Source organism: Gymnodraco acuticeps, unplaced genomic scaffold (assembly GCF_902827175.1).
Source record: "Gymnodraco acuticeps unplaced genomic scaffold, fGymAcu1.1, whole genome shotgun sequence".
Lineage (NCBI taxonomy): Eukaryota > Metazoa > Chordata > Actinopteri > Perciformes > Bathydraconidae > Gymnodraco > Gymnodraco acuticeps.
The window spans coordinates 385,163-401,107 of record NW_022991896.1 but is presented as its reverse complement, the minus strand read 5'-3'; the positions used below and the strand labels follow the sequence as shown (position 1 = coordinate 401,107).

At 41.1% G+C, this 15,945-nt stretch overlaps 1 protein-coding gene across 4 annotated transcripts; it reads left to right on the top strand.

Moving 5' to 3' along the window:
* Positions 1-155: 155 nt before the first annotated feature.
* On the top strand, positions 156-15,943 carry si:ch211-217a12.1 (alanine aminotransferase 2-like). Of its 4 annotated transcripts, none has more exons than XR_004567432.1 (12): positions 156-338; positions 814-973; positions 5,628-5,717; positions 6,570-6,678; positions 8,168-8,301; positions 11,537-11,780; positions 12,295-12,374; positions 12,906-13,042; positions 13,636-13,810; positions 14,241-14,396; positions 14,564-15,227; positions 15,336-15,943. XR_004567432.1 is itself a non-coding variant. In XM_034200083.1 (12 exons), the coding sequence occupies exons 2-12, from the start codon at positions 833-835 to the stop codon at positions 15,424-15,426; spliced, it is 1,470 nt and encodes a 489-aa protein (XP_034055974.1). In that variant the 5' UTR covers positions 157-338; positions 814-832; the 3' UTR covers positions 15,427-15,943. The 4 variants fall into 4 exon arrangements, 3 of the variants coding, with proteins under 3 accessions (XP_034055974.1, XP_034055976.1, XP_034055975.1); XM_034200083.1 differs by having other exon boundaries at positions 157-338; positions 15,115-15,227; XM_034200085.1 differs by lacking the exon at positions 156-338 and having other exon boundaries at positions 814-1,011; positions 15,115-15,227.
* The last annotated feature ends 2 nt before the right edge of the window (positions 15,944-15,945 follow it).

The following is a 15,945-nucleotide window of genomic DNA, read 5'->3' as shown; positions in this document are numbered from 1 at the left end:
TGCACCAGAGTATTCCTACTCTCTGGTACTGAGTACTTCTTCCACCTCTGCCTTTAAGAGAACAGGGTTGTGAAGAAGTGGGATATCTACATTCCTGTACGTAAAGATCCCCTGGATGTTATATATTTCCTCCGGCACGTAAATGCGTCCTTATGGCACGCTGAATTGTGAGGGGAAGTTGGAGAAGGAACCAGCCAACCACGAGCGAAGGCGTGTCTCGCGGGTGGGAATATGAACACGAGAGGCTCAACTGTTATTCGGAGCTCGAGGAGTGCGTGTGGAGGTAAACAACACGAGGCGAGCACTCTGAGCTCCTCGCGGAACAACTGGCAGAGCTGGTGAGTTATTTTGCTCAAGTACTGCACTTAAGTACAATTGTGAGGTACCTTTTTTGAGTATTACCATGTAATGCTACTTCTACTCCAAAAGGGAAATAGTGGAAATATACTTCGCTACATTTCTTAAACAGCTACTTTTAACTAGTGGATTCTTTAAATCACAAAAGAGACAAACTATTTGAATAATGTAGCCTACTAAAAGTCATCAGAGCTTTGTTTGTATACAACAGTCAAATGCGACTTAATGCAACAATGTTATCTAGAAATGTCACATAATAAATTATACACACAATGTTTCTGCACAATGAGTACTTTTACTGTGATACTTTAAGTACATTTACCTGATTGTACTTTTACAAAAGGAGAATGTGAATACTTCTTCCAGCTCTGAGGGTAACTCCTGGCGCCCTTTAACTGCCCGCGTACAGTCACAGCTGTTCACTGTGCAGTGTATACAACTCTTTCTCTGTTCCAGATACCCAGACAGAAGCAACATGTCACATCAGGCGATGAACGGGTTCGGGGGCAAGGTGCTGACCCTGGAGAACATGAACCCCAACGTGAGGAAGGTGGAGTACGCGGTGCGAGGAGCCATCGTGCAGCGCGCGGAGCAGATAGAGAAGGAGCTGAAAGAGGTGAAGACTCGTGGAGTTTAGCGAGATAACGCACAGAGGTGGGGGTAGGACTCTTGTTGCACAACATTGGAATACTCAAGTAAAGTACTAGTATCTCAAAAGTGTACTTGATTACAGTGCTTGAGTAAATGAACATAGTTACTATAGGCTACACCACTGTTGATCATGCACAAGGGATGTTTTTATTATTATAACAGTCGTGCTGATGCGGGAAGTTTATAAAGCGGTTATTATTCATTTCCATGATATGACGGGGAAGTTGACGCTTTTATGTGGAACATTTGGTTTTATTGTGTTTCACATACAAGCATATAGTAAACTCCAAATGTTGAGAATTTAAATAACGTGTTTGTGGGATATGAAGATGTGAAAAGCGGTTGAACCACCTGGAAATTGACTTAAGCCAAAAGCCAAATACTAGTCTGTTTTTCTTTTGGAAATGAGTTTTACGAGTTATTTCCCTGCTTTTTTTCATCACAACAATATTATTACTGTATTTTCCCAAACTCTTTTTTTATCAATCAAACCTTGAGTGGCTCTCAGTGTATTTTGGCACCCATCATTAGCTGTGAAGGAAGACAAGTTATTTACCATGCTCTTTTTCCTCAATATATATGGCAACAAAACAAAGAGGGAGGAAAGACGAAGGCTATAAACCTGACTAATGACATCCGAGCATTTGACAGCATGTGCTGAGAGAGTGGAGGCAGGAAGTAGAAGGTAGTTTTTTAAAAGCCCCTGCATGACAGCTTGCTATGTTCTGCGCAGCACTCCTCATCTCACATTACATCCTACAGTGGTCATTTGGATCCAGCATGCATTCCTCAGCACGTTAAACAAGGAGCGACGCAGCCCTCTGAAGTTATGTCCTTTTTATTATAGAGCCACATCCTGGAGGGAGGTACTAAGTGTTTGCATGTCAGGGGTAAAGAGAGAGGATGTGTATGGTAGAAGGTTATTACGTAAAATGAAAGGCGACATTCTCTCTCCTCTTTTGTGTCTCTGGGTTTGCTCACCTCCCTCCTCCTCACTGGGGAGTGGGGGGGGGGTCATTGGACAGAGCTGCAGCTGTGAGGCCCCGTAGCGTCACAGGCCTTTCTCTGCAGCCCAGTTTCTGCTCAAAGTGCTCCAGTTCCTGGGAATCCACTTGTTTAGCCTCCAGTGATGAAAGGAACAAGGAGCCCAGCTGGAGCAGCTAGGAAGCGCTCCTGCAGCACCATCGTTTGCTTACCAATTGTACAGATTTGATTTCAGACATTTGTTACTCTTGCAGCAATAAAAAAGGGAGTTAAATGAAAGTGAAATCCAGGAGTTTTTCTGTGAGGTCAGGAGGTTTGCATCCCATGTCCAATCAGCTGGGAGTGTGTGCTTCCTGTCAGACCTGTGACTGGAACACTTCTCCCGATGGCTCAGCAGATTTTATGCAAGTGTGTGTTATACGGCTGGTGTGTTGATGACCCTTATTCATCCTTAACCCAGACATCTAGCTAAGCTTTGATCTAAAGTCTGCACTGTCAAGGACGACAGAGCAAGAGACCAGGGAAGAGAACTTTTTAAATGTAGTTATAATTTGTGTAATCACAAAAGTATTTCTCTTTCTTTCTTTTTCTTTGTGTGGAAAAACATTGGCAGGAGCTGCTTGTTTCGCATGAGCAAACCTTTCTTAGTATTCTAGCCTGACTGGACACTAAGGACAGTGTATCAGAAGATATCATAGACTACGTGAGAAGTGAGCCTGGTGGCCCTGAGGGTCTCTTGTCTCTCCCTCTGCTCTCTCTCTCTTCTCTCTCTTGTCTCTCTCTCTTGTCTCTCTCTCTCTCTCTCTCTCTCTCTCTCTCTCTCTCTCTCTCTCTCTCTTCTCTCTCTCTTCTCTCTCTTGTCTCTCTCTCTCTGTCCTCTCTCTCTTGTCTCTCTCTCTTCTCTCTCTCTCTCTTCTCTCTCTTGTCTCTCTCTCTCTTGTCTCTCTCTCTTGTCTCTCTCTCGTCTCTCTCTTGTCTCTCTCTCGTCTCTCTCTTCAATCAATCAATCAATCAATCAATCAATCAATGTTTATTTATAGCCAATATCACAAATGTTACATTTGTCTCAGTGGACTTTACAGTTTGTACAAAATATCAGTATGACAATACGACACCCTCTTGTCTCTCTCTCGTCTCTCTCTTGTCTCTCTCTCGTCTCTCTCTTGTCTCTCTCTTGTCTCTCTCTCGTCTCTCTCTTGTCTCTCTCTCTCTTGTCTCTCTCTTGTCGTCTCTCTCGTCTCTCTCTCGTCTCTCTCTCGTCTCTCTCTTGTCTCTCTCTCTGTCTCTCTCTTGTCTCCTCTCTTGTCCTCTCTCTGTCTCTCTCTCGTCTCTCTCTTGTCTCTCTGTCTCTCTTTGTCTCTCTCTCTCGTCTCTCTCTCGTCTCTCTCTTGTCTCTCTCTCTTGCCTCTCTCTTGTCTCTCTCTCGTCTCTCTCTCGTCTCTCTCTCGTCTCTCTCTCGTCTCTCTCTCGTCTCTCTCTCGTCTCTCTCTCGTCTCTCTCTTGTCTCTCTCTCTCGTCTCTCTCTTGTCTCTCTCTCGTCTCTCTCTTGTCTCTCTCTTGTCTCTCTTGTCTCTCTCTCTTGTCTCTCTCTCGTCTCTCTCTCTCGTCTCTCTCTTGTCTCTCTCTCTCTTGTCTCTCTCTCTCTTGTCTCTCTCTCGTCTCTCTCTTGTCTCTCTCTCGTCTCTCTCTTGTCTCTCTCTCGTCTCTCTCTTGTCTCTCTCTTGTCTCTCTTGTCTCTCTCTCGTCTCTCTCTTGTCTCTCTTGTCTCTCTCTCGTCTCTCTCTTGTCTCTCTCTTGTCTCTCTCTCGTCTCTCTCTTGTCTCTCTTGTCTCTCTCTCGTCTCTCTCTTGTCTCTCTCTTGTCTCTCTCTCTCGTCTCTCTGGGCTCCGGCCTGTGTAATCAGTGCCTGGTGCAGCGAGGGAGAATCAGTGCTGAGCTCCTCTCTTTCCCCGAGAACAGCAGCGTCTTTGTTGCTCGAGGACTGAAAAGGAAACGTGCTGCATCCAGTTACTCACATCTCAAGCCGGCCATAAACCCAGAGAAGCTGGTGTGCTTTGCTCCCGCTGTCATGTAAGGTCATAGAAATGCTAACACTGACTTAATCAAACGGAAAGCGCTACATGTACCCTTGGATGCCTTTTGCCTGATATGTTATCATGTAATATCACGGCTTGATGAGTGCAGAGTGCAAAGTCCAACTATATTTAGAAAAGGGATGCAACCTTTTCATTTGTGTTGCCAATTGATGTGCAGCTCTGTCTGTAGCTTTGTGTGGGTTTAGTAATATGATATGAGTCACTAGTTGGATAACCACTAGGACATGTTTGCACTCACTCACACGAGACAGGTTTCAACGCATTTGATTAGATATATATTGCAGGGCAATTGTGTAAAAAAGAGTCAAACATTTCTTAATCTAATCAGATTTTCTGTTTCATTATACATCGAGTGTCACGTCAGCCTGCAGTCAAATGTAATGACTCTTCATTTAATGACATTTTTCTGAATTCACAAACTATAAAGCCATAAAACTCAAGATTATCATGATTTCTATGTAATCCTCATTGCGCAACACTGGTATGAAGAAACATTGGACAATCTATTGTTACATTGATTACGTCATCTGATAAACAGCTGCAGCATGTTGTGGCCCACAGACTTACAGGCACCAAACTAAAGATTAAATGTCCACTTAAGTCAAAGAGATCAATATGAAGGACTCTGAGTCGATCCGAGTTGATAGAAGAAGCAAATGGTTCAGACGAGGAGGGACATGTAATGAAAAAGAACCAAGCTTGTCACACTTTTGGATTAAGGCAGCAGTTCTTGAGTGAAACCAGAAGCAGAAGAAGTGTGTGTGTGTGTGTGTGTGTGTGTGTGTGTGTGTGTGTGTGTGTGTGTGTGTGTGTGTGTGTGTGTGTGTGTGTGTGTGTGTGTGTGTGTGTGTGTGTGTGTGTGTGTGTGTGCGTGTGTGTGTGTGTCTGTCTGTCTGTCTTTTCCTACCACCAAAGCCCTAAACAAATGTTCCTCATCGGGATACCTTTTTGAATTTCAAACACAGGAGTTGTAAGAAATCTAAATCAACACGGTTGAATCACTTTTGTATTCTTGGTTAGGTAATGTAAACAAGGGTGTGCAGGATATGCAAACAACATTTTCTCTCTATTTGACTCTGGGCATAAGAAGGGAATACCTTTCTTTGTTTAGAGAGGTTTTTATGTCTCCATGCTGCGGCTGGAAGCATTCGTTTTTGAGGGTTTTCCATCCCATTAATTCTGTAAATGTCTTAACATTTTAAATCAAGGATCTCACAAAACACATATTTGGCCATAACTGTAATAATGACAATTTCACACAGATGTCTCGTAGGATTAAATTATGACAATTTGAACTGTTATTGACTAGTGGGCGGAGGACGCTGTTCTTTCCTCATTCCTCATTTGAATTGAAGCCATAAAGTCCTCCCTATCCAGATGAATGTCTCCTTCCCTCCCCTCGTCAAAGTTTCACACATCCTGTTTGTGAAGCTGTTGCAACATGCAAGAGATAATGGATGTAAAGTATTTAAGATACAAGAAGTCAACCTATTCTAACTTCTTCTCACATGCTGTGTTTTATGTCTTTTGTATTTTCAGGGAGTCAAGAAACCTTTCACAGAAGTCATCAAGGCAAACATTGGTGACGCCCACGCCATGGGTCAGAAACCAATCACATTTTTCAGACAGGTCAGACATCTTTTGAGTGCCTTATATTTTATTTTTTGGTTGTTTTTTCTTACTTTTTCTTTTCTTTAACTGTGTCCATAAAATCATATCTGCCTGGGAATTTAAAGTATAAGTGTGTGCTACTTGTTCACGGACCCAATTTACAAGACTCAGATCACAGGTATTAAGATTGCTGAACAAATAAATAATAGTTGAAAAAATGCACCAAGACAAATGCCTCGTATGTGTAAACCTACTTGGCTATAAGCCTGTTTCCTATACTTCCATGTTAAACTGGCTTTACTGGATTTACACAGACTAAATGCATAGGTGGAAGAAGTATTCAGATCTTGTACTACTAAAAGGAGAAGTACCAGAGTGTAGGAATACTCTGTCACAGTAAAAGTCCTGCATTCAAAATGTTCCTCAAGTGAAAGTAGAAAAGTATTCTCATCTAAATATAGTGAAAGTAGCGACAGTGAAAGTAGTCGTTGTGCAGATTGGTCCGTTTCAGAATAATATATATGATATGTTTTATAATGATTGATCATGAAAGTGTTCTCAAAGCTGGTAAAGGTGCAGCTAGTCTGAATGACTTTGTATACTGCAGGGTAGCTGGTGGATTTACTCCAGGTGGAACTAAAGTCTGATTTAACACTTGATTATATTTCACATCTTTCATCCACATCTGTAAAGTAACTAAAGGTACAAAATAAAATGTAGTGGTATAGAAGTACAAAGTAGCAAAATATGGAAATACTCAAGTAAAGTACAAGTAAAATTGCACTGAAGTACTTGAGTAAATGTACTTTGTTACTTTACACCACAGTCTAAATGTATCTGATGGATTTGTATTCTCTCCCCCGGTCTCAGGTCCTGGCTCTGTGTGCGTACCCTGATCTCCTGGACGACAACAAGTTTCCAGAGGATGCCAAGCAGAGAGCCCGGCGTATCCTCGGGGCCTGCGGGGGCCACAGTATAGGTCAGATGGGACCCCCCCTTTCTCCTCCAACCACATCCACCCCCCCTCCATCGCACCCACCTCCATTCGTCTACTCATTAACATTTGTTTGGACAGTGTTTGACTATTCAAACAGGCAGTGAGTGTTCTTTTTAAATCAAAGTTCACTGTCATGCAGAGATGGCACAAGTACACACATCCTTTACTCAAGTAGAAGTACAGATAGTCGTGATTAAAAATACTCTGGTAAAGGTAGAAGTACTGACTAAACTTCTTTACTCAAGTAAAAGTAAAGAGGCTTTGAAATGTACTCAGTAAAAAGTACCCATAACTAGCAGCTGTTTTAAAGAGTACCTGACCTCCCTTTATATTAATAGAACAATAATGTCATTGTTAGCTAATGAATGTTTCCATGCTGAACAACGGCAACATGACAACGTTGCCATTGGTCCCTCTTCTTTAGAGAAGACCAGGAAATGATGGATACACGGATCGTGTTCAAATCAATAGGCACGCAATGACTCTAAAGAATAATGATCACGCATCAAACACACATTCAGACTAAGGAACCAGCTGTTTGGAAAATGAGAGAAGTAGAAAGTACAGGTATTTGAGTTCAACATGTGAGAAGGTAGAAAGTACAGGTATTTGAGTTCAACATGTGAGAAGTAGAAAGTACAGGTATTGAGTTCAACATGTAAGAAGTAGAAAGTACAGGTATTTGGTTCAACATGTAAGAAGTAAGAAAGTACAGGTATTTGCTGTTCAACATGTAAGAAGTAGAAAGTACAGGTATTTGCTGTTCAACATGTAAGAAGTAGAAAGTACAGGTATTTGAGTTCAACATGTAAGAAGTAGAAAGTACAGGTATTGAGTTCAACATGTAAGAAGTAGAAAGTACAGATATTTGAGTCTCAACATGTAAGAAGTATGGAAAGTACAGGTATTTGTGTTCAACATGTCAGAAGTAGGAAAGTACAGGTATTTGAGTTCAACATGTAAGAAGTAGAAAGTACAGGTATTTGTGTTCAACATGTAAGAAGTAGAAAGTACAGGTATTTTGAGTCAACATGTAAGAAGTAGAAAGTACAGGTATTTGTGTTCAACATGTAAGAAGTAGAAAGTACAGGTATTTGAGTTCAACATGTAAGAAGTAGAAAGTTACAGGTATTTGTGTTCAACATGTAAGAAGTAGAAAGTACAGGTATTTGTGTTCAACATGTAAGAAGTAGAAAGTACAGGTATTTGTGGTTCAACATGTAAGAAGTAGAAAGTACAGGTATTTGTGTTCAACATGTAAGAAGTAGAAAGTACAGGTATTTGTGTCAACATGTAAGAAGTAGAAAGTACAGGTATTTGGGTTCAACATGTTTCTTACATGTTGAACCCAAATACCTGTAGAAAGTAAAAAGTCCTCAGAAAAATAATTAGTGGAGTAAAGTACTGATAACAGAAAAGTGTACTTCAGTACAGTAACAAAGTATTTGTACTCCACTACTTCCCACCTCAGGGGCCTACAGTGCGAGCCAGGGCATCGAGTGCATCCGTCAGGACGTGTCGCGCTACATCGAGAAGAGAGACGGTGGGATCCCCTCCAACCCCGACAACATCTACCTCTCCACCGGGGCCAGCGACGCCATTGTGGTACACGTTACACCATTTATTACTGACTCACTGTAGGCCATCAGTTCATCTGTTGCCTTACCCCTGCACATGTGACACACTCTGGGTATAATCGCCCCGTGAGTCTCTTCTTTATTTAACTCCTGTTGATTATACACTCTGCTGCACTTTGCACATCCTCCACCCATAGACCTTTGCCACTGAGGATGCAGCTTTTTCCAGTTTTATGCAACTAAATCAGGATCAAGGATTTTGTGGAGAGGGGTTAAATGAGGTCCGTATTCAGTGTAGTAGATAGAGTGGATTGAGGTTTGCACGCCCTTATTTGACATATGTGTACCTGCAGGAAGCTCATAGGGGTTTCCAATTTGATTTGGGTTTAAGGGACTTGTTTATTTTTTTCTAGAACTGACGGTTATGCTATTGTTCGAATCTAGATTGGTGAAGATCAACAACTCATCGGACAAATGCCATTTACTTTTAAAAACAGGCGTAATGTTATTTATAATATATCCACCCACCTACTTTTTGGGTACACTAGAGACGTGTATGGTCAAAGGGTAATTTACAACAGTGTTACGTCCCCCTCTAGGGTAGAGGAGATTAACATACACCAGAATGGAATTGGTAATAGTTACAAGTAGTTTTATTATATAACAGGGTGAAACAAAATGGAAGGCCTGAACAAACAAACGGGCGCCGACTTAACTAAGGTACAAACAAAGGAAGGAGTCGGACTCTAACAAAAGGAGCCTGTTTACATACAAAGAAATAGATAATAACGAACTAAATAATAACTAAAACCCTCACTGTCAAAGTGGTACAGTCTAATTAAAGGAAGCTGTACAAAAACACAGCTAAACTAAAGGCAACAGTCACAAAATCCTAAGATACTCTACACTCTAACTAAGCTACTCTACACTCTAACTAAGCTACTCTACACTCTAACTAAGCTACTCTAGACACTACTAATCACACGAGTTTAACCACAGTTTAACAGAATTCGCTAAGCAGCGAGAGGCGTCTGTCCACATGTGAGAGCCTCCAGAGTGATAATTGTCCCCAGGCTTTGTAGTAATCTCCAGCAGGTGTGCGTCGGCTGTGCGCTGCGATTGGAGTGCGTCGGGCCCGTGCGTGTCTGCAAAGAGACACTAGCTTCTAATTTATAATGTTCCACTTATTGATTACATAACAAGGCGAACGTTAACATATTTCTGCATTTTATTTGCACCATTGTTTCCCTTGCATCATCCTATTGCACTACTTTATTACTTTTGATGTCTTAAGTGTGTTGCACTGTAGGAGGAGCCTTGATTTGAATTGCCAAAACTAAGCTTTCGCTATTGTGCATATAACAATAAAGCCTCTGTATCTTGAATCTTTTAATACACTGAGTGACTACAGATATACAACCCCACCTCAAAAACTCCAACTATTCCAAAACTACTGCACCAAGAGCATGTGCTGTTGCCTGCAGTATTAAAATGTGACATATTGGCCTCAATGTAGGTGTGTTTATTCTGCTGCTGTAAATTAGATCTGCGGATGTTCAGTGAGTTATATGTAACTGTCTGGGTGCCAAATCATCATACATCAACCTTCATTATGAAATACTTTACATGCTTTTCTCTGATAGATGGATGGATGGATGGATGGATGGATATCCAATCCACTTCATTTATATAACACATATTAAAAACAGAGGGTTTTACCGAAGTGCTTCACAGCAGACATAACATTATAATAAAATATAATATTACAATAATAGATAAAAGGCACACATAAGAATAGAAAAAAGGCACATAAGGGCTATGGACAGACAAATAAAAGCATAACAATCGATAAAACATAGCTCAAACTGACTCGAAAGCAAGGGAAAAGAGGTGGGTCTTCAGGCGGGACTTAAACGTTTGAAGGGTGGGCAACAAAGCAGGTCGTTCCAGAGCCTGGGGGCTACCGCTGAGAAGGCTCGGTCTCCCCTGGTCTTTTTCCTAGTTTTAGGGACTACCAGCCGCAGCTGATCAGCCGACCTCAAAGCCCTTGAGGGGGTGTACACCTGTAGGAGGTCTGAGATGTACTCTGGGGCCAGCCCATTAAGAGATTTAAAAACAAACAAATCTTAAAATGGACTCTAAAATGGACAGGAAGCCAGTGGAGGGAAGCCAGAATTGGTGTGATGTGTTCTTGCGTGTTCCTGTAAGCAGCCGAGCCGCAGCGTTTTGTACCAGCTGCAGGCGTGCCAGCGAGGTCTTGTTTAGGCCGGCATAAAGTGCATTGCAGTAATCTAGACGCGTAGAAACAAAGGCATGAATTACACGCTCAAAGTCTAAAAAGGATAAAACTGGTTTAATTTTGGACAGGAGCCTCAACTGATAAAAACTGGACTCAACCACAGAGTTGATTTGTTTATCCAATTTAAAAGCACTGTCAATTTTGACACCCAGATTTGTGACCATGGGTTTTGCATACGGTTACAGGGAACCCAGGTCAATGGAAGGGACATCACCATTTGGATAGATGGATGGATATATGGATGGATGGATGGATGGATAGGTGGATAGATGGATAGATGGATAGATGGATAGATGGATAGATGGATAGATGGATAGATGGATAGATGGATAGATGGATAGATGGATAGATAGATAGATAGATGGATAGATGGATAGATGGATAGATAGATAGATGGATAGATGGATAGATGGATAGATGGATAGATGGATAGATAGATGGATAGATGGATAGATGGATAGATGGATAGATGGATAGATAGATAGATAGATAGATAGATAGATGGATGGATGGATAGATGGATAGATGGATAGATAGATAGATAGATAGATAGATAGATGGATAGATAGATAGATAGATAGATAGATGGATAGATGGATAGATGGATAGATAGATAGATAGATAGATAGATAGATAGATAGATAGATAGATAGGTAGGTAGGTAGGTAGGTAGGTAGATAGATAGGTAGGCAGATAGATAGGTGAAAAATGTTTGCATTGCAGCAGCATAAAAAACACAAGACAATGGACATAAGAGAAATAAACAGTCTAATATATTTCAGAAATGAAATAACATTAAAAAGATTAAAAAATATGTATATACATGTGGAAATACAAATGTCCAGTATCTTGTTTTTCCACATGTATATACATTTTTTATATATGTCTTCACTCCTACCACCTCAAGTCTTATCCTTTTCTCTTGTCCCCTCATCTCCTTCCTCTCTCCAACCCCTGACCCCAGACCATGCTGAAGCTGCTGGTGTGTGGCGAGGGTCCCGACCGTACAGGAGTGATGATCTCCATCCCTCAGTACCCGCTGTACTCGGCCGCGCTGGCAGACCTGGCTGCCGTGCAGATCAGCTACTACCTGGACGAGGACAGGTGTTGGGGTCTGGACGTGGCGGAGCTGAAGAGAGCCTTGAGCGCCGCCCGGACACACTGCAACCCCCGCGTCATCTGCATCATCAACCCCGGGAACCCCACTGGTAGGACATATATTATCACAAAGGCTTATAGCGCAGTATGCTCAACATAACTATCAAAACACGACATGCAATAGAAGGAAGGTTCGTATTACCCAAATCTAAATCAAATAGGCGACAGAAAACAATCATGTACATGGCCATGGTCAGCTGGAACTCTTTCCCGGTCCATATCATTCAGGAAAATTCCCAAGTACATTTTAAAAGGTTGCAAACAAATTATGTCAGTATTATAAAAGTAAAATTGAACTGTGGGTATGTACTGTATGTACACTTATTTGTATTTTTTTTGGCCTATGATTGGATGACCACTTTAGTTTTCATTTCATATATCACTGTAAATTGCATGAAAAGACGAGATGTTTTGTTTTATGTATGTTTTGTGTGTGTGATGACCCCAGGAAGATGCTACTGCTAATGGGGATCCTAATAAAGAATAAGAATAAGTAGAATTGAAGGTTATTTTTATGAAATGCACGCCCAGCTTTCTTGTAACTCTGCTCGTCCTGTGTGACAGGTCAGGTCCAGAGCAGGAAGTGCATTGAAGATGTCATCCGATTTGCCAAAGAGGAGCATCTCTTCCTCATGGCTGACGAAGTAATGTCATTTCCTCAATTCAGAAGTTCACTTCCTGTTTCTTCATTCTAAAATAATATTTGAGCCTTAAAATGTACCATTTGTACATTAATTATGCACCCAGTGTCACAAGAGGTGTCCCAAGTGTCAGAATTAAAGAATGAATTTAGTCTTAAAAGTTACAATTAGCATAGTAATTACTCGCCTGATTACAAATATTTAATAACCTTCCTTTTTTTTATTTATGAAAATGGTACCATACTTTTGTGACGAACCCTGTCTAACTTATTAGATATAGTATGTTTTTTTACTTGTAACAATTTCTCCTGAGTCCAGATCAGAAATATTGTATTTGTCCCACAGCGACTTTAATGTACCCAGGGTTACAACAGCAAAGGTACAGTGAAGATAAAAGGCAAAAGTAAAATTGCATATTAAATAAAGAGGCGAGCACACGTTAATACAAATGAAACACAATGAATTGAAATGTAAAATCAGATTATACTGTTCTGGATAACGGTGTTTTTTAACTAACATGCTGTACCTCTCCAGGTGTACCAGGACAACGTGTACGCAGAGGGCTGCAAGTTCCACTCCTTTAAGAAAGTGCTGTTTGAGATGGGACCAGAGTTCTCCAGCACCGTGGAGATGGCCTCCTTCCACTCCACCTCCAAATGCTACATGGGGGAGTGAGTGTATACATATACATATATATATATATATACACACGCACGCACGCACGCACGCACACACACACACACACACACACACACACACACACACACACACACCTTAATACCTTTAGTTACTTTACAGATCTGGATGAATGATGTGAAATCTAATCAAGTGTTGAATCAGACTTTCTTGTATACTACACTAGTGGTATACTGATGAGTGGGAAACTCTAAAGTAATCTGTATCGGCCGATGTCTGCCATGACAAAGTGTATTATAGCATTTAAAAGAATACATTGTTTGTTTGTTTCATAAGTAAATGTAGATTTGTTCATTTAATTCAGTTGATGTATTAATACATACATATATGCATTTAGAATAAGGGCACTGAAGCAATTTTGTATCTCATTTATTATTATTATTGAACATTTCTTATTATTAAAAGTGTTGCCTATAGGTACATTTGGCTGCTTTGACTCCTTTCCCTACATGGATCAGTAAAGGTTTATCTTATCTTCCCTTTTATCACATGCTTGATAAAACACACAGACCTAAGCTCCCGCTGTTGACGTTCACTAAGAGTTTACTTTGTGTTTTCCTCTGGTCAGGTGTGGGTTTCGCGGCGGCTACATGGAGGTGATCAACATGGACCCTGAGGTGAAGGCCCAGCTCACGAAGCTGGTGTCGGTGCGTCTGTGCCCCCCCGTCACCGGCCAGGCTCTCCTGGAGCTGGTGGTGAACCCCCCCCAGCCCGACGAGCCCTCCTACAGCACCTTTATGAAGGTAGGAACAACTCACAACACAAACAAACCGTTATAAACACCACCGCACATAATGCCTGCTGTTCTCACATGGCCCTGAATAAGGAAATAATCAGCTTCAAATGGTATGTTCTGAAAAAACGTTCGATATATATATATAGTATTTTGGGGTGATTGTGGAGTAAAACAATATTATAAAAGGAAGGAAGAAAAAAAAGATATAGTACAAACATATCGTCTAAAAAATGACATTTCCAATTTTCCCTTCTTTCATCATGCCCTATTTTTACATGGTTTACTATGCCTTATTTCGACATAAAATGCTATGTCGTTTTTTTCGACTACTGTTTAGATTTTTTTGACATAGTATATTATGTTTAAAAAAGTAAAGAAAAACATAGTATATTTCGACATACAATATAACGTTGTGTTTGCTTGTGCTTCCTCCTCAGGAGCGGACGGAGGTTCTTGCAGCGTTAGCAGAGAAGGCGGGGCTGACGGAGAAGACCTTCAACACAGTGCCAGGTATCATCTGTAACCCTGTGCAGGGGGCCATGTACACCTTCCCCCGCATCACTCTGCCGCAGAGGGCTATCGACACAGCTAAGGTATGCACTGCACACTAACGTCATCTCACCTGGATTCACTCATCGATGTTAAAGGGGACCTATCATGCTAAATGTACTTTTTGATGTCTTTTATACATAAATGTGTCCCCGGTGTGTCAGAAAACAAAACCTTCTCTTTTCCTCCGTACCCAAATCTCTAAAAACAGGGGAACAACGGAGCTGATCCAGATTTGCGTCCGATATGACGTAATATCTGAAATGTGGACCCACGGCCCAATCAGAAACGTTGCTATCAGAAACAATGCCCGACTGTTTTGGACGTAATATGGTCTTTGTTTACATTAGCATCGCTAACACTCAGAGCTAACCTGTACTGGAGAGAGCATGTGAGAAAAAAAGGAAATAAGGAAAGGAACTCACCTTGTGGAAAACCCATGAGAGAAAAAGCATTTGAGTTCCATACTGCTTCAGAAATAATCCTTGATGTGGTTTAGAACATGCTGGCGTTTAATCACGGCAGAATTTGACTGAGTATCTGCCGGGTAATTCTGAGCAGATAACCCCTAAGGACCCAAATCAGCGTTTCTCTAACAGGGCTGGAATAGAGGGATATGAGGGATGTCTAAAATGCATGATCGGTTTGGTATTTTGAGCAAAACATATCAGACATGTTTTTATATCTGAGACCCATAATATATGCCTAAAAATAGCATAATAGGAGACCTTTAAATACATTTTCATGTGTGTCCGTCCCCAGGAGGAAGGTCTGGCTCCAGACATGTTGTACTGCATGAGGCTGCTAGAGGAGGAGGGCATCTGCCTCGTGCCAGGGAGTGGATTTGGCCAGAGAGAGGGAACCTATCACTTCAGGTTAGTCCCGCTTCTTTATATGGATCAATGTAAAAAAAGGTTAATTAGTCTCATCCACTAAATCTGTAGTGCTATTAAACCATATCTCCCTTCCTGCTGCTTCACCAGGATGACCATCTTGCCTCCCACTGAGAAGCTGAAGGTTGTGCTGCAGAAAATCCGGGACTTTCACGTGCGTTTCACAAAGCAGTTTTCCTAACGAGCTTCTCAGCAGAAGACCCAATCAGTGCCCGTTTAAAGTGCCTTTGTGTGGAAGGAGCCGTCTTAGTCAGCTCGAGGCTGTGTTCTACTAAATCTGATTTTTAAAGATATTTTCACTGTTTTGCATCAGTGAAAAACGTCTATGCTGCTTCCTTGTTTATGCAGCTAGTACAAATTAGATGTCCTATGTGAAGCTGTAACTATTGTCACTAAATTATGCACTTTCACAAAGATCTACCCGGCCAGGTTTGTATTACTCAGAACGATGTTAAAATGCTGATTCTATGTAATTGAAAAAGTATTCGTTCAGATGTTTTCACAAATGCATTTCTCTCCTGCCAAGACCCCTAGAAAAACTAGCTGGATGTATTATTCAATGACATGTTAGTTCATTAACTAACCTGACTAACTTTAGTTACTGAACTGCAAGAGCTATCCATGAATTTAAAGCCCGTCTCAGATTGTAGACATTTGTTTTACTAATATTAAAATTGTTATTAAAACCTTTTAATCTGCA